We start from the raw sequence: 24,674 nt of genomic DNA, 5'->3' as shown, positions 1-24,674 counted from the left end.
TCCATTAAACTCTTACTTTCTTTTTATTAGGAGCAGACACATTGGATTTAATATGCGTAAGGGTCTTCAGTAGAAACTTTGAGTCATCAGGAGATGGCATAATCTTCTCGGGTTTGTTAAGTCCAAAATGATGCTTCTTACAGAGCTAGATAATTAGGGAGAGAGAAAGAATTCATTATTATTATCTGCTTGTTAAATATTCAAGAATGTGCAGAAGTGGATGCTACTGCTCATGCATTGTGGTTAAAAGTAAACCTGAGAGTTATAAAAATGATCAAGTAAGTAGACAACTGATACCAGGAATCACAGCTGTGCTTTCAATGATTACAAACTACAGTAAAGGATAACGAAAAAATACAGGACAGGATATACTTAGGATTTAGGGGTGGAAAACTCAAGTTAGGATCATAATTAGTTAATATAACTGAAGAATAAAATGCTCCAGTTGAGGTTAACTAATTCTTTAAAAAATTGGTATCTAAAATTTAATATGCTGCAAAATACACATTTTTCTGTGCATCGGGGGGCATTATTTGACCGCTGTCTAAATATTCATTCATGCTAGTTAATGGAGTGTTCTGGTCTAGAAGGTATCAATAGTTTGCTCAACAGAGAATCCTCAAAGCTGGACATTTCAACTACTTCCTCTCCTCCTACCCTCACACACTAACACAATAAGCAATGAACACACCCTTTGGGTCCCAAGGTTACATTAGAAGAAGCAGTAAGCGGAGACTTCGGGAAACGTGCAGGCCCATGGGCACAGGCGAGGAAGAGGATGGGGCACGTTAAGAACAGAGGAGGGCACAGAGGTTCTGAAGACAATTACCTGGCCAACATCAAGTGCTTTACATATCATTTCACGTGGCTTAACATCCATAGCAAATATTCAGAAAGGTACATAGGAATTCTGTTAACTAGACGCAGACAACTTCATGTTTTTAACATACTAGTTTTATTCCTACACCAAGTAGTAGTCTCCTATCATGAGCTTACTTACAAAATAACTAATGCTAACTTACAAAATAATGCTTACTTACAAAATAACTGTCACTAGACAAAGGATGAAAAAAGCATAATGAGAACAAAAGCTAGTTCAAGCTCTGATTATAATTTTTTAAAGAGAGGGAACAGCCCTGTTGAATCAAATTTGGAAATCAGTAATTTTATTTGTCAATTATACATCAGTAAAGCTAGAAGAAAAGTTGGAAGTGGAGACTGATAACTGGACCACGTTTTCAGTGTTAGTGTGTGAGGGTAGGAGGAGAGGAAGTGGTTGAAATGTCCAGCTTTGAGGATTCTCTGTTGAGCAAACTATTGATACCTTCTAGACCAGAAAACTCCATTAACTAACATGAATCAACTGCACCAACTGGAATCATATGGATTTTATGCCTTTTCAAAAATTAAAACTATCAAAAACTCGATCCACATGGGTTTCCAAACATGATTACAATTTTACACTGCTCCTGCCTACCATTAAAGACAAGGGGACCGTTCTGGCTGGTGTGGTTCAGTGGGGTGAGCACCCAAAGGTCACCGGTTTGGTTAGATTCCCAGTCGGAGCAAGTGTCTGGGTTGCGGGTGGGGCCCCCAGCTGGGGGTGTGTGAGAGGCAACCGATTAGTGTCTCTCTCACATAGATGTTTTTCTCCCTCTCTCCCTCCCTTCCCCTCTCTCTAGAAATAAAACTAAAAAGACAAGGGAACTACAGATGATGTTGAAAGGATTCGTAGTCCTACTGCCAACACCAAGCTAACTTAACTTGCCTCCCAATGAGCAAAACTGACAAGATCTTAACTTGATGGGGAAGGAAAGAACTCAGTGGACGGACACCACTTGGGCAGTTCTCTCTTCTCCCCTATTTTCTGCTGGGTTACTCCCATCAACTGCAAACATACTGATATCTCTCCCCTCTACCACCTCCACTTGAAGTCTCTTCCTCTGACAGCCGGTGTCCTATTTCTTTGTGCTCCTCACTGCCTCCAAGTCCTCTTCTCCCACTCTCTTCCCACAGCCCACTCCAGTCTGACTTCGGCCCCACACCAGTCCACCTGAATTGCTATATTCAGTGAGACCAATGACCTCCACCTGCCTAAACCCTAAAGCGGATTCTTGGTCCTTATCTTAACCTCTCAGTGACTTTGATAGTTCATCACTCCCTCACTCTGATACACTGTCTTCACTCGCCCTACGCTAGTCACTTTCTTTATCTGTTTTTACTGGTTCCTTTCCAACCTTTTGACTTTTTAATGTCTCAGCAACCCAAGGCTCAGTTGTTAACCCCCTTTTCTAATCCGAATTAACTCTCAATGACTTCATCCAGTCTCATGGATTCAAACACCACCTGTATTTCAACCCCTCCCTCCCAAATGTGTATTTCCAGCCCCACTCTCTCCAAAAATTTGAACCTTACAAATCCCAACATTTCTATTTGGATTTCCACCAGACATCTCAAACTCAACATGTCCCAAACTAGACCCTCACCTTCCCCCCACGGCCTTCACCTCCTACTTGTCTCCACCCCTTGCTTATTTACTCCACTCTGTCCGCAATGGCCTCCCAGCTGTTTCTCAGTGTCTTGGGGAATGCCTCCACCTCTGGGACTTTGTTCTAACTGTTCTCTCTGCCCAGATATCTTACCACAATCTCCACTCCCCAGCACTCCCCCCACCATCCTTACTTAACTGAGCTTAACTTTTATTTACCAAACCATTTATTACCTTACAACATACGACGTTACATAACTATTAAACTGATGTACCTTGTCTGATCCCCCACTACAATGTAAGCTCCATAATTGCAGCAACCTTAGTTCTGTTGACTCATATCCCTAGAGTCTTAGCAGCATCGGGTATAAGAGGTTGCAGTAAGTATTTGTTAAATGAATGAATGGGCTTTGATGCTACAAACCTAAGTGGTAACCTCCAGATTCATACATGGCACATACACCAACCAGTAAGTAGTCCTGGAAAAATCGTCACTCCCCTTCTTGTGTGAACATTACACACACACACACACACACACACACACACACACACACCCTCCCTAGTGCGGAGTCAGTGGGGCAGCACAGAGGCAATTTTTAAAAGACGCTTTCCCCGTGAGTCCTCTACTGCTGCCGCTCTGCTCGTGGCACAGAGCAACTGTCAGTTAGCAATTTTTAATAGAATGTCAGTAATTACCTAGTTATATTAATAACACTTCATTTTTAAAAATCTGAAAACATGTTCCAAACCTAGTTACAGATTACTGCGATCTTAATATTCAAAACAGGGTATTATGTGTTTGTGAGACACAGTTACCCTTAAGAGCATTCGAGCCAGCAAAATCTCCCCCTAGAAAGGTACCACCACCGATTCTGAAGATCTGGCTATTCTACAACAATCCTGCAGCAGCACACCTAGCCCACACCCACACGTTCCTCACTCAGAGAAGGCTGGGAGTGGTTTTCTCCTTCAAAGCTAGTTTCCTGCCGCTTGCCCCCTGGGATCAGGACCTCACCCTGTCATTCACCCCCTCTTCTCTTCAAGTTTACCAGAATCTTTTAAAAATCCACTCCTCAACTGTGGAATCACCTGGGTGAATCTGCAGCGTGCAAACAGGGCCAGCGTCCCTGGAACTATGAGGACCGTAGTCTACTGGGGCAGGTCAGAGGGAAGGCCCAAGGACACTGCTCAGGCAGAGTAAAACAAAAGCATCCTCAGTCTGAAAGGCTAAAACCCTTTCTCTAACAACGACCCCTCCCTGCCATCTCTGCCTCTGGTCCCCATGCCACCAATCTCTCTGGGTTCTTCCCACACCTGACTGTTGCTTTTCAGTCTCCTTGGCTGGCATCTCTTTTTGTCACTAGAGAGGACGATGGCTCCCAATGTTCCATCTTTAGCTCTCTTCCTGTTCAAGCTCTGTCTAGAAGATTTCATCTGCTCTCCTCATTTTAATTACCCGCATGTTGAATTTCAGGTGTCTGACACACCACTGACACACCAGTCCCTCAAATTCAGCATCTCCAACTGGCCAACATTTGTTTCACAAACCTCATTGCTTCTCTGGTCCCACCCATCTCAGACAACTACACCACCCATGGGATCACTTAAACAAAAAACTAACAGTCATCTTCCATTACTCTCCTTCCTAAAGTCTCTCCTATCAAACCCTACCACGGAATCCTGATTGCTATTGCATTAATCCTAATCCTTGCCCACACCAGTGTTTCTCAAAGGAAGTGCTACTGGCCTGACAGGAGAATTCTTGTGCACAGCTACCCCACTTAGGGTAGATGACCTAACAGCCTCCGTTCACGAGCTGGGGAGCCCCACTCCAGCACCAGGCTTCAAGCACTGAGCACGGCTTCAGGCCTCCACCCCACATGCAACCCTTTTACTCCTCTTTACTGGGCAGGGGCCAAATCTCTCCCTGCCACTGCCTGCTTCTGGGTCCAGAGCCCAGAAGGCCTACAGCCTCAGTTCAAACTATTGTTCTGTTTATGGTCCATAAAGATACTACTTCTCTCCAGGCCCAGCAATGTCTCCTTGTCTTTCTTTTTCTTTTCTTTTTTTATCTGTCCTCTTCCTGGGACTGGAACAGAGGTGATATATGCCCAATGCCCCCAAGTTCCTTCCTTATCAACAACTCCAAAAATCTAAAAAATTCTCAAATCTGAAAGTTTATTTTTAAGTTTGTTACAACTCATTTACAATATGCCAAAATGTACCCTAAACTGATAAGAGGCTACTGATGTCATCGTTTACCTCCCTTAGTAGGCATATTCATATGATTGTTTAATATTAATGTGTTATATTGTAGAATAACACCCCAGATTCACAGGGCATATGTGAAATACATGAAATAACCTTCTCAATAGCCCCCCCAAAAAACTTGAATTCTAAAACAAATGTGGCCCCAAAGGTTTCAGATAAGTATTGTGACCTGCATAGCAAAGCACAGACTCACCTCACCATCTACTCCAGAAATCCATCTCTACCTTTTAAAAGTGATTTTTCTAAAGAGAAATTTAAAATTACTTTGAACATAAACCTTTTCAGTGAATATTTTGGAATCTTCCATTCCATTACCTCCAGAAAATAAAGTGTAGACAGCTATCTTTTTTAAAAGGTTAACTTAAGTCCCACCGCAGAATATGCAGAGAAAATGACTTCTCGGGATCCTCTGCAGGCCCAAAGCGCTTCTGTTCAGACAGGTTCTTGGGACCACAACATGTGGTGCTGACAGCGGGATCGCCTTCCCTTTTCCAGAGGCCCGGCCAATTCTGTGCAGCGTGTGCTTAGGCCCTTATCACAACACTGACACACAGGATCCCCAAAGAAAACCACCACTGCGAGCCCCACGGTGCTCCCCTAGTTCTTCTATTATTCCAGCAACTTACATTTCACAATCAAGATTAAGAGCTGATGTGGCTGCTGCTGTTTAAGGAAATAAAAATAAATGATTTCACTTTGAAAGCTGGTATCTATCTCTGTCCATCTGGACCTAAAATTTTAAACAGATGTCTAATGGGAAACTAAATATGGAAAATGATGCAGGTATCTATTAAGGCAATGAGATACAGCAAATACGATATGTAGACACGAAACACAAGCCTATAAAACTTTAAAGGATTTTTCTTCCCAAAAGAAAGAATATCTAGGTTCTTATTTATTTGAACCTTATGGATTCTTCATATCCTTGTATAGATCTTTTTTTTTTTAATGGCACGCTGCTTTGAAAAAGGATGGTCGTTCCTCAAAAGGTTAAACATGGAGTTACCATATGACCCAGCAATTCCATCCCCAGTATATACCCAAGAGAAGAGAAGAGAAATGCCCACCAAAAATCTGTACCCTGATGTTCACAGCAGCACCCCACGCCACCGTCACCACCTCACCCAAAGCAGTTCTGCCGTCCCGCACCTCACATCCCGGATTTCATAGATTTTGAAACAAAGGTCGTACCACTAAAATGAAGTCTGAAAATCACAGGATTGTTTTAAAGATATTATCCATCTCTAAAATTGTATTATTCTGGTCTCTTAAACCAAATCTTCATAATCACTATTACATTTACATCAAGTTTCCATAAAACTCCCTGAGATGGAACCTCACCTCTAGCTCCAGATCCTGAGGCTCCATTTCCGAAAGTGAGAGCACAGCAATTTTGGTGACTTTACAGACTTCATGGTCTCCCGGAAGTCTGCCGACCAGTGCTTTCTGCCGAATTAAAATGAGCCACCATGGAAGATCTGAAAGAGAAGGTCACACTAATGTCTAGTATCTACAAAGTGCTACTGTCCTGGGAAGTTGAAGGTGAATAATCCAACAACAAAATATGTACAGTAGATATAAGCCTTTAAAGTACAGCACACAACAAAATATAAATGGCCCTTAAACATGTGAAAAGATGATCAGTCTCACTCATAATTAGAGTGATCCTGACCTCACCCATCAGACTGGGGTAAATAAAAAGCATGACAGCACATCCGCCGGCAAAGCCGTGGGCCAACAGCCACTCTCACGCAGAGCTGGCGGGACTTCACAGATACAACTTTTCTGGAGGGGAATTTAGTGATACCCAACAATAAAACACCACACTTACCTTTTAACCTAGCAAATCCCACTCTTGAGAATTTACCCCGAACACACAAGCATATACACTCAAGCCTATTCAATGCAGCAGTTTGTAACTGCAAAATACTAGAAACAACTCGAATGCCCAGACAGAGAATACAGGTTGAATCAACTAAGGTACATTCACTCAATAGAGAACTAGGCAGCTGTGAAAAAGAATTGAAAGAATTCTATGACTGGTAAGGAGTGATTCTTGGATATATTATAAAATCAAAGTACAAAAGACTATCTAAAGTATGCTACCCTTTATATAAGAAAGAATATAATAGAAAATCTTCACATATCTGCTCATTTGGACAAAAAACAAGAGGCAAGGTAAGTCAGAAATTAATAAGATTGGTCACCTTCAGGGTATAGGCATAAATGAAATGGGAGAGGGGGGAAGTGGGAATAATAAAGGGAACAGGAAATAACAGTCCCCTGAGTATACCTCTTTGTTAGAACCATGGTGATTTTTCATGTCTCCTCAAAACTAAATAGCTCAAACACAGCAGAATGTGGGGGAAACCCAAAACTAAACGCAAATAGTAAACCAACTTAGCTACAAATGGAAAATAGGAGATAGGGAGGAAAAAACTAATCTAAATAACTTTGGAAAAGAGCATTTTGTAAGTATAAAGACAAAAAGAATTGAACACAAATTGCATTCTTGTTCGTGAATTTGTTTTTCCCAAGGGTGTGGATTAGCAGTTCCCAAACTACTTTATATGTATACTAGGATGAGCAAATTAATAAATACATTCAGGAAAGGAGGGATAAAGGGAGACAGTAAAACAAATGAAATAAATGTTTAAATTTTTTTAAATTGATTTTAGAGAGAGAGGAAGGGGTGGGGAGGGAAGGGGAGAGGGAAAGAGAAACATCAATTTGTTCCACCTATTTATGCATTCACTGGTTAATTCTTGTATGCGCCCTGACTGGGGATCAAACTCACAACCTTGGAGTGCTACTGTAGGTAGCAGCTAGAAATAAGCAGCCGGAGGGAAAATAAAGGAGGGCCCCTGCCATTACAATCTAACAAAGAACTTAAAACTGGAGGCTGGAAACACAAGGAAGTCATGTCTCAGCAATTAACTCAGCAGTCCTGAGCCTGGTCAGATAAAAGTGCCAGGTGTTCAGAACATCACCGCAGGGATGGTGCAGGAGGAGGGGAGTCCTTGAGACTCTGTGCTGGGAAAGGAAGCCTCTGTGGCAATTTCGCTAGGACAAAGAGCCTTTACTAACCGAGAAAGAAAGCCTTTGCAGCTGTACATTATTCCCAAGATCTAGAAGCGGGAGAAGGGGAACCTAAAAACTGACTAAAGTATACGACCCCTGAACCCCAATAGTGCAGTGTACTTAAGTTAGCCAAGTACCCACTTGTAGTCTCGGCTCAAGTGTATAGAACAAACTTACTAACAACTTTATTTCCTCTGCATGTGGGGCATTCAGACCAGTCAGGTGCCAGCCTACAGCTTTGTGCTTGTCTTTCATAAATAAACTTGCTATCTCATTTCCACTATATACGTCTCTTGCTCGAATTTGTGTCTTGCAATTGAGACAAGAACCAAGGAACAAGCTAGGCAGCAGGGGGGGCCTGACTCGGTTCTCTCCCGGGGAACGCAAGTATTAGGAATAGTGTTTTGAATATGTGCTTTAGGCATTTCATAAAATGCAAGAGTTTGGAAGTGTTTCATAATTCTTTATAAAGTAGGGTGGAAATCTACTCCAAAGTTTCAAGGCTTCTACAGCCCATTTCATTATCCATTATCATTAAACATTAACCAAGGACCTACCGTGTACTGGGAAGGCATGAATCAAGGTTACCAAGCACCTAATACACAATAAACCTAACACATAATAAAGTGCATAAAACATAATATGCTATTGGATGTCAATACATTTCATTGACAAAAAAGAAGTCCTTACCCCAAGTCTCTTCACCTCACAGGAGTGATTTCTATCTTACACTGAACAATTTAGAGTGTTGCCAGCTGACCAGACAAGCCAACATCAGAAAGTCCTCTTCCAAGTTAAGCCTTCTTGCTGCAGTTTATTACTTTGGATTCATTTTATGGTAACATCACGAATTGTAATCTTAATAAATTACAGCTATGACGAACATAATGTGCATAATCAAATGTCATAAATGTCTATCCAATAAACCATCTAGTGATATAATACCAAAACATAAAACTATTAACTTTCAAATGGAAGTTTTACCCCATATATAAGCTTACTTGGGAAACCAAAAGGCATCCCATCCCCACAAAAAACACTGGTATTGCCAACATTGAAATTCAATTGCTCTTTTGGACACTTTCCAGTTTCTCTGTATCTCTTTATAAACATTCATGTTATGACCAAAGGTAAAAATAAAAAGAGAAAGTGGGTCTGCTAATGACTCTCACACGTTTACCTCTTCTAGCTTGCTCAATACCACAGACTATATTCCTGATGACAAAGCACCCCCCTCACCTCTCCTAGGTCCACTTCTCCTAGAGCCAGGGATCGGTGAAGTACAGAGCACCTGCTGTTTTAACACTCAAAGCTGACAGTGAATGGAGGGGCCAGCACAGAATTTATAATTACATCCATCTGCCAATACATACTAAACTAGGTAGATACCATACACAACAAAGTCATTTGTGACATAATATTCAAATGTAAATATTTAAATTTTTGAAGGGCTTCTGCAGATTGATTATGCCTCGATGGACCTCAGAGGCACCTGCACTTGCGCTGGATATGTCAGGGAATGGAGATGTGTTGGTAAAGAAAAAAGAATTAGGCCCTGGCTGGTGTGGCTCAGTAGACTGAGCGCGGCTGTGAGCCAAAGAATCACCGATTCGATTCCCAGTCAGGGCACATGCCTGGGATGCAGGCCAGGTCTCCAATGGGGGCCATGTGAGAGGCAACCACACACTTGATGTTTCTCTTCCGCTCTTTCTCCCTCCCTTCCCCTCTCTCTAAAAATAAAAAAACAAAACCTTTTAAAAAAAGAAAAAAGAATTAGGAAAGAGAATTATATTCTGTTCACTTTTCCTTTCTTCTGTGTCAAGCTGACAATAAAAATACGTATGTTTCTAAGAGAATCTAATACGTGGGATATCTTAAGATAAATTATGTTCCAATTTGAAGGATCGTGTTTTTCATCCTTACAAATCTTTAGCAGCAATTTAAATTCAGTCAACGTGTGCATAAAACCGACTTCATTGCTATCTGTTGCATAAACTATTAGCTGGCCCCTTGGTACTTCTAAATGATCATGAGCATGAGTCTGTAACATAGGTTTATGCAAACTTATGCATGAATCTAAATTTCTATTAAAGATATGAATTCACGGTAATGTTTGACATAATTTTTGTTTTACACTCAAAACCATTTCTATTTTTTAAACTACATTTAAGGGAAATGTAGGGTTTTTTTCCCCTTAATGGAAAGACAGTCCTATCCATCTCAGACTACATTTCTCAGACTACATTTCAGGGAACATTATACATCGATTAAGTGGAATTATAAGCCCTACTACAATACAACCACTCCAGCACTGTTATTTTCACTGTCAGGAACATGGGACCTAAAAGTACATCATATTGGGCATCTAATACTCTCAGTGACGCAAGAGCTAATTATTCATTTGTTTATCTTCCACACATAGTAGCTACTCAACATTTCTTGACTGGTTGCTCTGTAGCTTATGAAGGTTTCCTAAGTCTGGGCTTATAGCAAATTGATAATGACTCATAAGGAGAAGGTCTAGAACAAGAGGCACTTTTAATAGGCTCCATCTGAAACGACCGAATAGTGATATCGGGAGCATATTCAGCCAAGCCTGTGACACTTAGGATGAATTTAAATCCCTAACAATCAACTGCCATAAAATTAAATAATCTTATACTCTATAAAAAGATAAAGTCTTTTATATCAATAATAGTCTGAGAAAACTAGAAAAGTCTAGCTTTTAAAGTATCACTGGGCGAAATGAACTTTTATATAAGAGTACATTTTCTAGATAACTATAGCTTATCCTCTTAAAGTGCTAAGATGTTTTCTTATATGTTTATTGAAAACAACATATTACATACCTCTCTACCTACTGAGTATAATTAAGTATACTAAATATATTTGGGATTTTCATTCATGATGCAGGTTTGTAGTCATGAGGGTAATTCACTGCTTTGAAAGCTGACACACTACGTTTCAAGGCCGGAGGCAACTGGCCCCTCCTAAGAGGATCCAAGACCACAAGCTGTAACAAACCTGATCACTGAGTCGATTAAATGAATCAACCTTCATTTTCTCCTCTGAATGGCTGATACTGGCCATCTCTAAGTAAGTGAGAACTTACCATATTTACCAAGAATTTCCTTTCTTAAACACAATCAGACCTGATAATAATTTAATTGTAATCGCATCAAAATGTTCAGTAAGATTAAAAGTCTAAAAAATACATAAAGGAGGAAATAAATATAGAAAGCACCTTTACAGGTGGCCCGTACACATACTCTTACCATAACAACTCCTTTTTCCGAAGCTGAAAACTTCTACCACCACCACCATAGGAATCACTGAGGAAAACAACTGGAGTCTAACAACAAATGGGTTTACAACTGGAAAATGGAATCCCAGTGCAATAGCAGAAAGTCAAGCTCAAGCTGGCTTGTCTCTCAAGTGTCTCTCTGCCTGAAAATATAAAATCTGCCAGTCACAAATATGCTCAGAAATAAGAAGCGTGCTTGTCTGATGACACTTAGGAGAGCCCAGAATTGTAGGTCACATTCAGGTATCTAGTTCAAGCACTGCTCTACCAAGGTGGTGGGACCATCTGTACTACGGAGCTCAGGTTAGGGACAAGAGAGTGACAGAAGTATCTGAGCATGAACTGATGGAACAGGCTGAGGGGAGCAAAGAGAGAAGGCAGAGAACAGTTAGCATATAGGTACTGAGGACAGTAAACAGAAGAGAAGGGGAGCAAAAAAGAGCAGTGAGAAGATGCCAAAGAAAGGAGCCTCTCACACCACTTTCCTGCCCAAAACCACGAATAGAACAGGTCGGCTAAACCACAATGAAATGATCGTTTAAGGGTTAACTAGGTACCTAGTCACCAATGAAAATCTTTCCTCTAAAACGAATATGAATGACAAAATGAATATGAAGTGACTGTAACTGAATTACATATTTTGTTTTATCTTTTTCCTTTGTTTCTTTTTTAAAATTATATTTTAAGTCATTCCTACTTTGGTAGACATATTATGTCACAAATAATGGTATTTCTTTAGAATACTTCCCTCAAAGTAACTTTAATACATTAAAAAATCATCAGTTACAGAAAGATAGATATATGTAATTATTTTAACTAAGATAAAGTAAAAAATAATGACAACAAGCTACAACAAAGGCTATTTTCTGACTTAAATGTTTTTAATAGATTCATACACCGTATGTCATAATGACTTCATATGCCATAAAATGTACCCATTGGAAGCACATATGCAACGACTCAGTAGATTTAGAACTGTGTAACCATCATCACAATCCTTACAAGTTTTTAATAATGTGAGTTGTCAATAGACAATAAAACAATCTATTGCTCTGATAAAACAATTTGTACGCAGACAATGAAACCTGTACTTAAATAGAAGCAATATGTAAACTGTAATTGAACAACAATAAAAAAAGGATGCCCTATGTAAAGGCGTGACCCAAGGACCACAGCTGCAGCAGAGACTGGAAGCTCTGTATGGGCCATGCCAGGCTCCCCTTCCCGTTCTTCCAGTGCCCTTGAGGAGTGGGGTTTTCTAATGGCCTTTTAGGAAAGCATAAAGCAATGTCAGTGACGCTCCATTCATTCATCACTGAAATATATACAATATTTCATGTCCTTAGTGTCATAGCAAGAAAATCACCACAGACAGCAGCAGACTAAAATTACACACTTAATACTCTATGCATAATACATTGCACTATTTTAATGATTGAGACATCCTCACCACTTCACAAGTGGAGAAATAGCAGATGGTGAGTACTATTTTAATGAATGAGAGCTACTTGAGTGAACTGTGTCTGTGGCTGTTCAATACTATGTGTAGTGATTCCCTTCATTTCTAAATTGAGGGCCTCTATTGCCAAATTAATAAAGATTCCTGACAATTTTCTCTTCAAACTATTTCTGAACATACCACGGAATATATACTTTTGCTTTTTATATTCAGATATTTCTTACCCCAACAGAGCTTATCCTTATCTCAATCTTCATAAGGGATTTCAATTTAAAGAGCTCTTGAGATCCATGTAAAGTCTCCAGCTTAAAGCCATCTTTTCATGGAGAGCTGTGTGAAGATACAGCTGCCTCCCCGACATTACACAGAGAACAGGGAGGAAACACATGAGTGAGGTGGGCCTTTTGCACGGCTACTTACTCTGCCAAGACCCACGTCTCCTCTCACTCCCTGCCCCTCACCCTGGCTATGTCCAGATGATCTTACTTTCGGGCCTCAACTTCGCCACGTCCTCAGGGATGCCTTCCACGCAGGGCCGCCAGCCCCATCCGTTAGGCCCCTCTGTCACATGCCTCACAACCACCCACATTTTTCTTCAGCAGCTTGAGCCTAATGATAAAACTGTGTAGTTGGGTAATTAATGTTCATCCCTTGGATTCAAGTCTGTGCTTCTGGAAGCTTTGAGTTTTGTTCACCCTGTAGCCCCCAGCACTGATGCAGGACTTGGTTCACAGGAGGCACTCCAAAAATAACTTGTTAAATAAACATTTGCCGCATACTTGTGAACAGCCTCTGTACAGGGGAGATAGCAGTGTGCAAAACAAACACAAACAAAAAAGGAAATTGTGATAAGAATTTGACTATCATTCTCACTTCCTTCTGGACACCACAGGAATAAAAAAATATGGATTTTTCATCAAGCTCTAATTTCCTCTCATCTAGTTAGCACATTACATGTCCCTTATATGAATAAATCCGAACTGATCAAACCACAGTCAGACACATTCAAGTTGTCAGAGACAGGCTATATTAAACGCGGGCTGAAAGTCCGCCCGCCTGCAGATGTCTGGGGAAGAGGCCTTCCACACGGAAGACAGGTTTGCAGCTTTAAACAGGCATTTCTAGGCACCAGGGTTAACAGAACCACTGTTTTGGCAGAGCTTGCAGAAAGCAAGGGCAATCCTCAGCAAAGAATACCACACCAAAGATTACTTGAAATTCTTTCACCGAACATTTTTTTAAAAGGGCATGTGGATTATGAAATATGACCTTCACAAATGCTACTAACATTTTACTACCAAAAACATTAATTTGTATAAATATCATGTAGTCTTTTAGTGACATTAAAATTACTATAGTTCCAGCAAATATTAACATTACTGGAAAAAACAGTGCGAGTTTAAAATTTCTTCAAAACTGTATAGCTAGAACTCAAGTTATTCTCTAATAGACTATTGGACACCTCCAAGTTACCTTTAAAACTAAGGAAAAAAAATTTAGCCTACATCCATTGAATGCTTACTATTATCAGGAACCATGTGAAGCACTTTATGTGAGTTTTATTACAATAACTGTATCAAGGAGGTGTTATCGTCTCTGTCTTAGAGTCAGCAACAGAGGCTTAGATGAAGTAACCACACCCAAGGCCACTGTGTGGTCCGCAGGGTTCAGAGTACGACAGCCACCTTCCCCCTCCTTTTCCTTCAAGGCGCAAACCTTTCTCTCTCTCTGCTCAGCTCCAAGGGCCCTGCTTTTGCTTCTGTAACTTATTTCCTGAGCCCACACAGCCCAGCTGGCTCACTTTTTCTACCTCTTTGACTTTCTAAATAAAATTGTGCTTGTATTTGAAGAAAGGAAAAAGAAAGGTCTTTCAAAAAGTAATTAAGTTTAAATGAGATCATTAGGGTAGACCCTAACCCAATATGACTGGTGTCCCCTTTAAGAGGAAACCTGGACACAGCCAGAGAGAGGGAGAAGTTAATGGAACGTGAAGACACCGGAGAAGATGGCCATCTACAAGCCCAGGAGAGGCCTCAGACCCTGATGACAACCTGATCTCAGACTTCAAACCCCCAGAATCGTGAGAAAATAAATTTCTGTTGTTCAAGCCACCCAGCTTGCAGAACTTCGCTGTGGTAGTTTGAGCAAACTAACAGTTCCCAAGTCACGCCTGCTTACATTCCCAGAGCTCAGAGTTCAGTGACAGTCACGAACAGCAGCAGGGCTCACCCACGCCGTTTTAAGACTGTCAATGACATCTGTTCAAATAAATTTATGTTCCCATCTCATCAGGCGAGAACAAAAATCATGCATTAATATGTAGAGAGTAAGTAGGAGGGTGAAAAAGTTTGGGTACATATGTTTATGCCCCTCATCCTCTCCCCTCGGAAGGTAAGATGCTCCCAGGGGAAAGCATGCCTGCAGCGACTCCCTCGGTTCCAGTGCAAACCAGGGGCACACCACCCATGGGCCAGGCTGATGGTGTGGCCACAGCAAGCAACTTCCTGGGGTGCTGGGAGGGGAGGAGGCATCCCAGGAGAGAGAAAGAAGAAAGAGAAGGCAAGAAGAATAAGATGAATGCTCAAAAAGCGAGGAGCCGGGGGTGGAATGACACACACAGGGTGGGGCTGCAATCCTCTCCGTGGGTGAAGAGCAGCAGGGGGCCCAGCAAAGTTTTCCTGTGTTTCTTCTCCACTCCCTTTGTTAACAGCCAAACCTTAAAGTGATGTGATGGGGGTGGGGGGGTGGGGGGGTGGGGGTAGAGATTAGGAAAGTGAAAAACTGAAACACTTTCCAGTTCACTCTATCCTCCACCTCTCCCTCTTCCAAAATATCCTATACAACAAATACCCCACTTCCTGTCAACTGCTTGTTTTTTGTCCAAAGAAAGGTAAGCAGTGCAAGAAGGGGAAGTACACGTACGTGGGGCTGACCCACAGGAGATGACCATAACTCACCACCCCCTAATGACCGCACTTTCACAGCACCACAAACTCATCAGCCAGTAACATACCTGTACACTGTTTATAGGAGACAATTTTGGGGTTGTCTGCCAAGTTCAGATCTTACTGCTCTAACCGTCCCTCCTGCCTAGAGAAGAGCTCCTCTTGAAAACATGTGAACTTTGTGACCAGGGAAGGCCCTCAGCCCAAAAGGAGTCTCTGTCCTTGGGGCCTGAACTAGACTCCCACTCAATCCTTGATAGCTAATCAGTCTCCACTGACTATAGGATGTTGGTTGATTTAAGGGTTACAGTTGGTTTGAGTACCATATAAGGGCAAAAATTCTGTCCTACATACACAGAAACAGAAAGCCAAAAGGAGAGAAGAAGAAAGGGAAGGTACAGGGAGAAGTGGTGGTCAAAAACCACCTGCATCCAGAAAAAGTAACCTTGGATCCTATACAATGTCCACTTCTTGGTTTTGGTTCCTTAGGTTCTTTATGAAATTTGGTTGTTTTTTATTTTGTTTTGTTTTGCATTAGCTGACAGATTTGTATTTGCAACCAAAAGAGTCTTGATAAAATAGTGATTTATAATTTATTAAGTACCTTCAAATATACTATCTCATTGGAGACTGATCATATGTTAGGAAGAAAAGAGGGCAGTTATTTTTACTCGTGTTTTACTGCTTACAAAGTAGAAGCTCAGGCATATTGTGGCCCCAATGAACCAGATGCCCCTTGTGACATCCCCTCCCTCCCATGGTGACTCTGGGCTTGGCTATATGACTTCCTTTGGCCAATGGGATATTAGCAAACTTAGTGACAAAGCAGATGCTTAACTAACCCTTGCACATTGGAACTTGTCTTCTGGCCACTACCCTGACTCCTCCCAAAGGAGAGGTGTCAGGACAGAGAAGACCCACGAGAGATGAGAGAACACAGAAGGAGATGCCACGTGAAGGAACACGGAGACATCGGCTCACGGCTGCTGCAGTAAGGACCCCAGCCAACAGCACCCAAGAGCAGAAGAGCGTCTGGGGCAATCCACAGACTCATGAGCCATTACAAACTGTTGTTTTAAGGCATGAACTTTTGGTGTGGCTTGTTACACAGCAATCAATAGATTAAAAGGATGTTAAGTAACTTCCCTTATATCTCAAAGCTTATAAATAAAGCTTGAATCCAGGTCTTTTGATTGATTTCAGTGATTTATTCACTGCTCCAAGATGTGACTCAAATTGAAGAAAAATAACTCAAAGGTTTCATACACTTCGTTTAAACAATAGAAAATGAATGTTAGTTCAGAACATTCAGCTGTGAAATTATCTTGTCAGCATATAAATGAATTAAAAATATATGTATGTAAATGTGGACAGGTAGGAGAGTTAACTAAAATACTTATCATGGTTACACAATATCTAAATGCCTTTCTCCATTGTATTGAAAGAATTTTAAAACTATCAACGGCAGAATATACAACAATGCTTGTAGCAGAATTATTTCTTTCTTTTTTTTAAAAATATTTTATTTATTTATCTTTAGAGGGGAAAGGAAGGAGAAAGGGAGAGAAAATCATGTAGGTTTTTTTTTTCAATAGCAAAACAAAACAAAACAAAAGGAGGAGAAGGAGAAGAAGGAGAAGAACAAGGAAAGGAAAAGGAAAGAATGCTATTACCCAGTGATTAAGAACAGGATGATATATTCATACAATACTGTAAAGAAAGAACTAAAGTTTCATACATCAACATGGATAAGTCTAAAAAATATATAAAGTAGAGGAAAAAAGTGAAAAAACACTAACAGCTTCATATCTCTATAAAAAATCCCCAAAATACAACCCTGAGCAACACATTGTTTAGGGATACATATATAATACAGGCAATAATGGAAATCCAGGAAGTAAATACAAAAGTTAAAACAGCAGGCTCTTGTGAAGGGAAGGAAGCAGGATATACTTGGAGAAAAAGCACAGGGAGCGCTCCAAAGACACTGCTCACGTTTCATTTCCTAAGCTGGGTGGTAGACATGTGCTTGTTTTACAATAACCTGTACCATATATCTGTGATAAGCAGCTTTGTATCTAAAATATATTTCATAATGAAAACAGATTTTCAAAAACAAAAAATCCAACAAAGGAAAATTAGGTTGTCTCCAGCAATATGTGCTTTATAATACCAAGAAATCGACTTAACTCCCAAATGCTCAAAATTCTATTTTACAATTAAAAGAGGCACACTTTTTACTCCCAAATACCCAGCAATAATGGTAAAGCCTCCAATAGTTCATAACTCAGATTAAAATTGATACCAAAAGAAAAACACATATTTAAATTCAATGCTTAAACTATTTCATTTAGCCTTTTTCAAAACTTTTTAGGACCCACCTATAAAACACCTATTTTCTCAGGAACAAAATTACCTTTAAAGCACCTGGGTTAAAACCACATTGCCTGTCCTTCAAACAGAAGGCCTTGTCCAGGGGAGCCCACCACGGCCCACTGGCCGCATGCAGCCCAGGATGGCTATGAATGCGACCCAACACAGAATTGTAAACTTACTTAAAACTTTATGAGATTTTTTTTTGTTTTCATTAGTATTCGTATATTTAATGAGTAGCCCAAGACAATTCCTCTTCTTCCAGTGTGGCCCAGAGACGCCAAAAGGTTGGACATGCCTAGACCTTCCATCAATTTGCCTGACCGGAGTGGACTCCTGGAAAGGACCATTCCATACTCAGAGACCCACACTCTTTCCTGCCCAGAGTTGACTGTATCAGGAATGGCCAGCTGACCCAGAGCCATCAGTCATGGTCTGCCACCTGCCTACCTCTCCAGCCTTATTCCCACTATCCTCTCCCTTGAAATCAGTGCAGTTGGGATATTTTTCCATCAGAGCACCTACCACCATTATCAAATAATTATATATTTATTTCAGTGATTATTCACTAATGTCTGTCTTCTCTCCCACAGAGTAATATCCATGAGGGTGAGAATGGGTCAGTTTTCACTCACTATTGTGTTCTACCAACTAGCACAATTCCCGACATGTGGTAGGCATTTGATTTTCTTTTGTAGAAAGGAAGAAAGGGTTGTAATATTATACCTCCTTTTCTCTAAAGTTTCATTTTTATTTCATGAAACTTATATGGAAATATACCCACTCTGGGGAGACCCATAGTGAAGACGAAGGAATCAAAGCCATAACAGAATCTACATGTATCCTCAAAGAAGAAAACGTCATAGAATGCCACATTAAATTTGACAAGTGTAAGGAGGTTCCAAAAACATACCTGAATGAAGCTGAATTTTCCCAATAACGCCTTCTACCAAACCCAAACAAATGGGATTCCAGGCAAGAAGTAGGTCAGTAGCTAAAATAAAATAAGAAACAGACATGAGAAAACATTCATCAGAAAACAGTATATTAAAAAATGATCAGTGTCCAAAAGGAGCAGTTATAAACACCCAGAACTGAATACATTACTAGCAAGCAACTTTTGAAAAAGCATTAAACCCAAGGCCTGAATAAGGCTTCTGTCACAAGGACAGTTATGGGAAGAAAAGTGACATTCTGCAACTCTGCTCAGATTGGAGGCAGTACTCTGGCGCCCTGCAGTGGAGGAAAGAGGCTGGTGCACTACAAAACGGCAAAGAGAGCAGTCATCTGGCCTACCGCCCTAGCCAGCCCCAAACCCAAACACCAGGCCTACAAAACAGCCATTGAGATGTCCACTTACTGGATCACAGTCTGGGAAGCACCCTTTCCCAAAGGAACTTACACCAAGCAAAGGAATCCAGAAAGCCAGTGCTCTTTCATGGGACTTCTAGGGCAAAAAATAATAGGAGCCGCTTCCATTTATTGAGTGCCTACTGTATACCAGGCATACCAATCAGGGTTCCTCACCTCAGCCACAGAACAGAGAATGATTTGGGTGACTGTTTTCTCAGTTCTCCCAAGAATGGCCAATGACCGATGCCACTCAAGTACTTGCCAGGAATCAGGCACTCTCTCAGGCTAAGGAGATATAAGACTAATGAGCCCCCACTTCCTGGAGACCAAGGCAGGCAGATAATGACATGTAGAACAAGATGGCAGCCAGCAACGAGCTGACATTGGAAAGAGGTGGAGACTGACAATAAGTCTTGGCTTGAAAAAACATAGAGCTACCCTAGCTTGGGGAGTGCGGTGGGCAGTAAGTATGTGAAGAATGCAAAAAAGATGAACATAAAACACCTCAAAGGAAGTTGTATAAGGGGCAGGAAGAGAGTACATCAAAGATGACCCTGAAACAGTGAATCTCTCCCCAGTGGGAGAAGATGAAGACATGGACGAGAAGAGTTAAGAGGGTACAGAAAGGACAGAATATGCAGTACCAGGGAGAAAAGGCAGGGTAGAACCTCCTAACTCAAGACCTTTTTGCATCTTTGGCATTTTGAACCATGTGAATACATCAGCCACTCAAAAAAATTTTTTTTAGCTTGAGAAAACAAAAACGATAACCAAGTTTTTGGAATAAAGACTAAAAATAATAGTCACTCATAGTCTTTGAGGTTCAGAAAGAGAACCAGTTATACCCATTAAGATTAACTGACAGTGGGATAATCAAGGAGAAATGTCCAGATGTAAGAACCAGAGATATTAAAGAGAAAAAAAACCAAAACCAAACCCAGAATATGATGACATTAGAAGTACAGGTGTAAAAGTTAACCTTTGAAAAGGAAGGGAACCACTTTTTTCTAAGTCACTTTTTTTTAAGCAGACATGAAAGGCTAAATATAGAAATGGGGAAGAGAAGCAGATGAACAGATTGGATGGCCTGGACTCAGTAAAAATAGGAGTCAAAGGCAGCTTTGCTTTAGCGGGCGAAGGACAGAGAAGAACAGAGGGACAGCAGAGGTTTGGTGTGGTGAAGGACATACACAAAGTCAATTTGTCGATATTCTATGTGTGTTTCAAAAGCATGTATATTTTTAACTTAGTGTTTTTGAGGAAAACAAAAACAAAAACTGTACCATGTAAGGGAAACACTTCATGAAACTTTTGTTTCTAGTACATACATATTTATTCACCAGGTTATGTTTATAAAAGCATTTCTTACTATGGACATAAAACATCTGAACTCACTCTTTAACTTCAGGGCCAGGACTCATTATACCAACTTTGTTGATTATTTTGTTCAAATCCTTTATGTATTTGCTAACTTTTTTTTTTTATTGTTTAACCTAATATGTTTTGGCAGGGGGTTTATTTTTTTAATCTCATGCTTTGTGTTTTTTCCATTTTTCTTTCTTAATTTTTTCTTTATATTTTTGAGACTATGTTGTTAGGCATATATAAATCAGGATTATAATATCTTCCTGGTAAACTGCTCTGTTTATCAGGATGTAATAACTGACTTTATTTCAAATAATGTTCTTTGCCCCAAAAGTCTAGCTTGCCTACCACTAATATTGTGAAAGAAACACATAAGGTATAAAAAGGGATAAATATGAACATTGCTAATCCAATTGTATTACTTCTCCTACTCCCCACAGCTTTAGAAACAAGGTCCAAATTCCTTGGAAAGGCTTGGAAAGCCCCGCATGGGCTGGTCCCATCCACCCTCCTCCTGCCTCCCCACCCCCAGCATCCTGGTCTTCCTTCAGTCCTGCAGAAGTATGCACAGGCTGGCCACGGAATGCTGCTCCCCACCCACTTCTGCCTGCTCTTCATTCCAGACTCAGGACAAGGGTCACTGGTGTCCCCTGACATATTCCCTCCTCCGCCCACCCAGCAGACTGGATCAGGATCTATTTTGTGACTCCTCTGAAGCTTGCTCATATTTCCAGCATAGCACCTTATCTTGGTTTTAACACACTTAATTACTGACTTTCCTGTCTCCCCGAATGAGCAGGAAGCTCATCAAGAGCAGGAAGCTCATTAAGACCTAGTCTCATCTAGCTTTATGTCCCTAGTGCATGACACAGCAGGCTCCAAAAAGCTGGGTGAACAAATGAATGTATGATACAGAATGGAGAGGCAAGTGGAAGTCAGATAATTTGCTGTGAATCACGTTAGAAGGGTTTACTACTTAAAGTGGAAAAGTCAAAGTCATCTGGTCATCTCAGATAAAGATATTAGGGCTGGCAGAGGTAAAGCAGCTGTCCAATAACTACACAGAGTATCAAAATAAAAATGCCATTTCCCACTCTCAGACCAGGGCTCCTTCTAACCACACGTCCAACATCACAAGTCCCCCTCCCAAATGTTCTCAGGTGTAATACTCTCATTTTGCTTTTGTGTGGGAGTTTCAGCTCACCACCATCATCCCAGTTGCATAAGCAGGATCTTGGCAACATCCACAGTGCTTTTCTTTTTCCCCCCTTTTATTTTTATTTTTTTTATTGTTTATTCTATTACATTTGTGCCAATTTCCCCCCTTTGCCCTCCTCCACTCAGCAAAATACTGTTCTTATGCACCAAGTCCTGTTGGTTTTAACCCAATAGCTGATGAATGGGTCACTTCTCTCCATCCCACTGCCACAGCCCTTGCCCAGGGTCGAGACCTCCTCCATCAACATCATTAAAAAGCTCTTGTCAGCCCCTTATCTAGCAGGCTGCTTAATACACAACAGGCACTCAAATATGGATTGGATGCAATGAAGACTCCAGACAGTTTGGTTCTGCAGGACCCCAAGGTGAAGGCAGGGGGCCGCAAGAACAAGGCTGAAGAACTACACAGTGACAAATTCAGGAGGCCAACAGACAGTGAGTTTAGGAGCTATTTCCCCCAGACATGGGAGATTTGCATTTGAAATTGAACATCGGGGCCTGTGTAGAGGATGGACACGAGAGGGCAGGCCTAAAGCCAGAGATCCAGATAAGCACGTGTACAAGGGCAGCCCAGAGCTGACTCTGGAACTGGAAGCCTGAAACGAGCAGGCATGATGTGTGCACAGCCTGAGCGTGGTGTCCCATGAAAAGACTCCCAGCTCTGCTACAGTCTCTGAAGCCCTCTCAGCTTCTGTTCCCTCTTTTGTAAATAGGAATTTAATCTCATTTATAAGATTTTTATTAAGATCAAATGAGATAATTATGTGAAAGTGCCCAGCACAATATCTGGGGCATAAATGTTCAGTAGCTTTTAGCTCAAGTTGGGAAATGTATGTGCATTTAAAATTCCAGGTTCCTACCACTCAGTAAATCTCTTCATAGATTTTTATTTCAAAGATCTACATATGGCTTTAAAAGTAACAGCCTCCAGTGGTTTTTCACTTATTAAATCTTACAGTGAGACCATAATTCCTGAAAACCCCCTCAGAGTAACAAATGTTTTATGAAAATCTCAATACCTAGATAAGCCCCTAAGATTGTTTCCTCATAATATGAAGTGCAGATCTGCATCTCGGATGCAGCCCCAAACCAAACATCCAGTCTCAGTCCCAGCAACCCAGGTCAGATCCAAATGGCAAGTCAAGCATGACTGCCAGCTTCCTCCTCTCCTTTAAATCCCCCACAGTGCGGGGAGAAGGGGTTGGTGAGAGAGAGAGAGAATAACTAGAAGTAGAGGCTAAATAGAGGTAAAATTATGCTTGGGAAAAAGACATAGCCATTGGTAGATTTTAGTTACGTGTGTGAAACTGGGTTTTAAGTCTTGAGAAACCATAGAAGAACATAAATAGGAAGGTAACTTTCAATCAGCAACAGAAAAACCCTGGCAAAAATTCAAGCTATCGGGTGGAAGACAGGAAAAGGTAACAGGAAAAAAATAAATAAATACAGAAGAAAAAGTACAATAAATGGAAAACAAGAATAAAAGGTAGAAATAACTCCTAATATATTAAATACAAAGTTCAACTAACCAATTAAAAGTCTCAACTATTAAGTCTCAACCTCTCTATCAGTTTATTTAATTCTATGACTATTTTGTTTACCACTGTATACCTGTGGCCTAGCAGGCATTCACTCAATAATTATTGAGCCAAATGAATAAATAAATGAGTAAAAGTATTCATAAAGAAGCAAACCAAAAATTGGATTTCTCCTACAAATTGCTTCTTTTCAGTGACTTTTAGGACTAACATTTTAAATTGTTAACATTTTTAAAGGAAGCCCTAAAACACCAGTCTTTGCTATACGAGCGCTTTTGATAAAAACATTTATCTTTCAAAAAATATAATAAATGATGAGCATCTGATTTCTTACAACGGAAGACTTCCCTAGAAATTCAGAGAAACAATCTCTAGCTTGTGCCCATGGTTCCTTACACCAATACAGAGACGAGAGACACAGGCATAAAGGAAGCCCTGAGGCAGGCAATGTAACTGGAACAAGCAAAGAAGCTCAACATGTCTTTCTGAACTGCTGTGGCTGCTGCCCTGTACAGTGCCTGGCACACAATAGACACACACTTCAAAATGTGTGTGTGTGTTTTAATCTGTTACTCTTCATTGAGGGAACGGAAAAAGTTGGCATTAGTCGTCAGTACAGAGGAGATGTATAAGTGATATTAGTCTAAGCATGTGTCTTAAATACACTCAGATACTCTTCACCAATATTAATGGCTACTCTAGAGGCAGAAGGCATTGGAGTGGCAAAGAAAATGGGCAGTGGGCTCACGATTTCCACAAAGAACAGCCATGTAAGTCATCTGCTCCAACAAGCACACTGCTTTCTAATCCTTCCTTCAGAAAGTTTATTCCAATGCAGCATACAAATTGAAAAGAGAAACATTTGAAGTTTGCAAATAGGTTTTGAAATTCGGCATTATCAAAGTTATCTAGTAAAAGAGCAGACGTTGCTTATAAATTACAAAAGTACACCATTTTACGAATAATGCCAATTTTTAATTAGTGAAATAATTACAGCAACAAACACCTAAAGATATAAGTATTTTGTCATAAGCTCAATGATTTGACCCAGTAGGTCAACATTTCCAGATTCATTCGGCAGTTCATGGCTTCTATTTTCACACGCCCTCCTCTTCCTGGTACACAGAAAGTGATTAAATACTATGTGCCTGCAAAGTGCATGAGTCATTTATTCCAAGAGCCCAGAGTGACGACACTCCCTCAGCCCAAGAACAACCGTGGGTTTTTCACTGCTGGTGAACTTTATGGGCAGTTTCATTTGCCTAAAAAAAAAGGCAGG

General features: G+C 40.7%; 1 protein-coding gene across 2 annotated transcripts in view; it reads right to left on the bottom strand.

Annotated features, from left to right (window-relative positions):
• Positions 1-24,674, bottom strand: part of INPP5F (inositol polyphosphate-5-phosphatase F) — a 67,546-nt gene that overhangs the window by 31,106 nt on the left and 11,766 nt on the right. For both annotated transcript variants that reach the window (XR_005085196.2, XM_037164841.2), the window contains exons 2-4: positions 18,835-18,915; positions 6,101-6,237; positions 17-145 (exon numbers count right to left, since the gene is read on the bottom strand). Coding sequence is in view for 1 of the 2 variants with exons in the window: in XM_037164841.2 (XP_037020736.1) it covers positions 17-145; positions 6,101-6,237; positions 18,835-18,915 (347 nt within the window). In the remaining variant the exon portion in view is untranslated. The remainder of the gene's footprint in view (positions 1-16; positions 146-6,100; positions 6,238-18,834; positions 18,916-24,674) is intronic.

This window comes from Artibeus jamaicensis, unplaced genomic scaffold, assembly GCF_021234435.1.
Source record: "Artibeus jamaicensis isolate MK-2021 breed Jamaican fruit bat unplaced genomic scaffold, CSHL_Jam_final contig_490, whole genome shotgun sequence".
In the NCBI taxonomy this organism is placed as follows: domain Eukaryota; kingdom Metazoa; phylum Chordata; class Mammalia; order Chiroptera; family Phyllostomidae; genus Artibeus; species Artibeus jamaicensis.
This window is presented reverse-complemented; position numbering and strand designations above follow the sequence as displayed.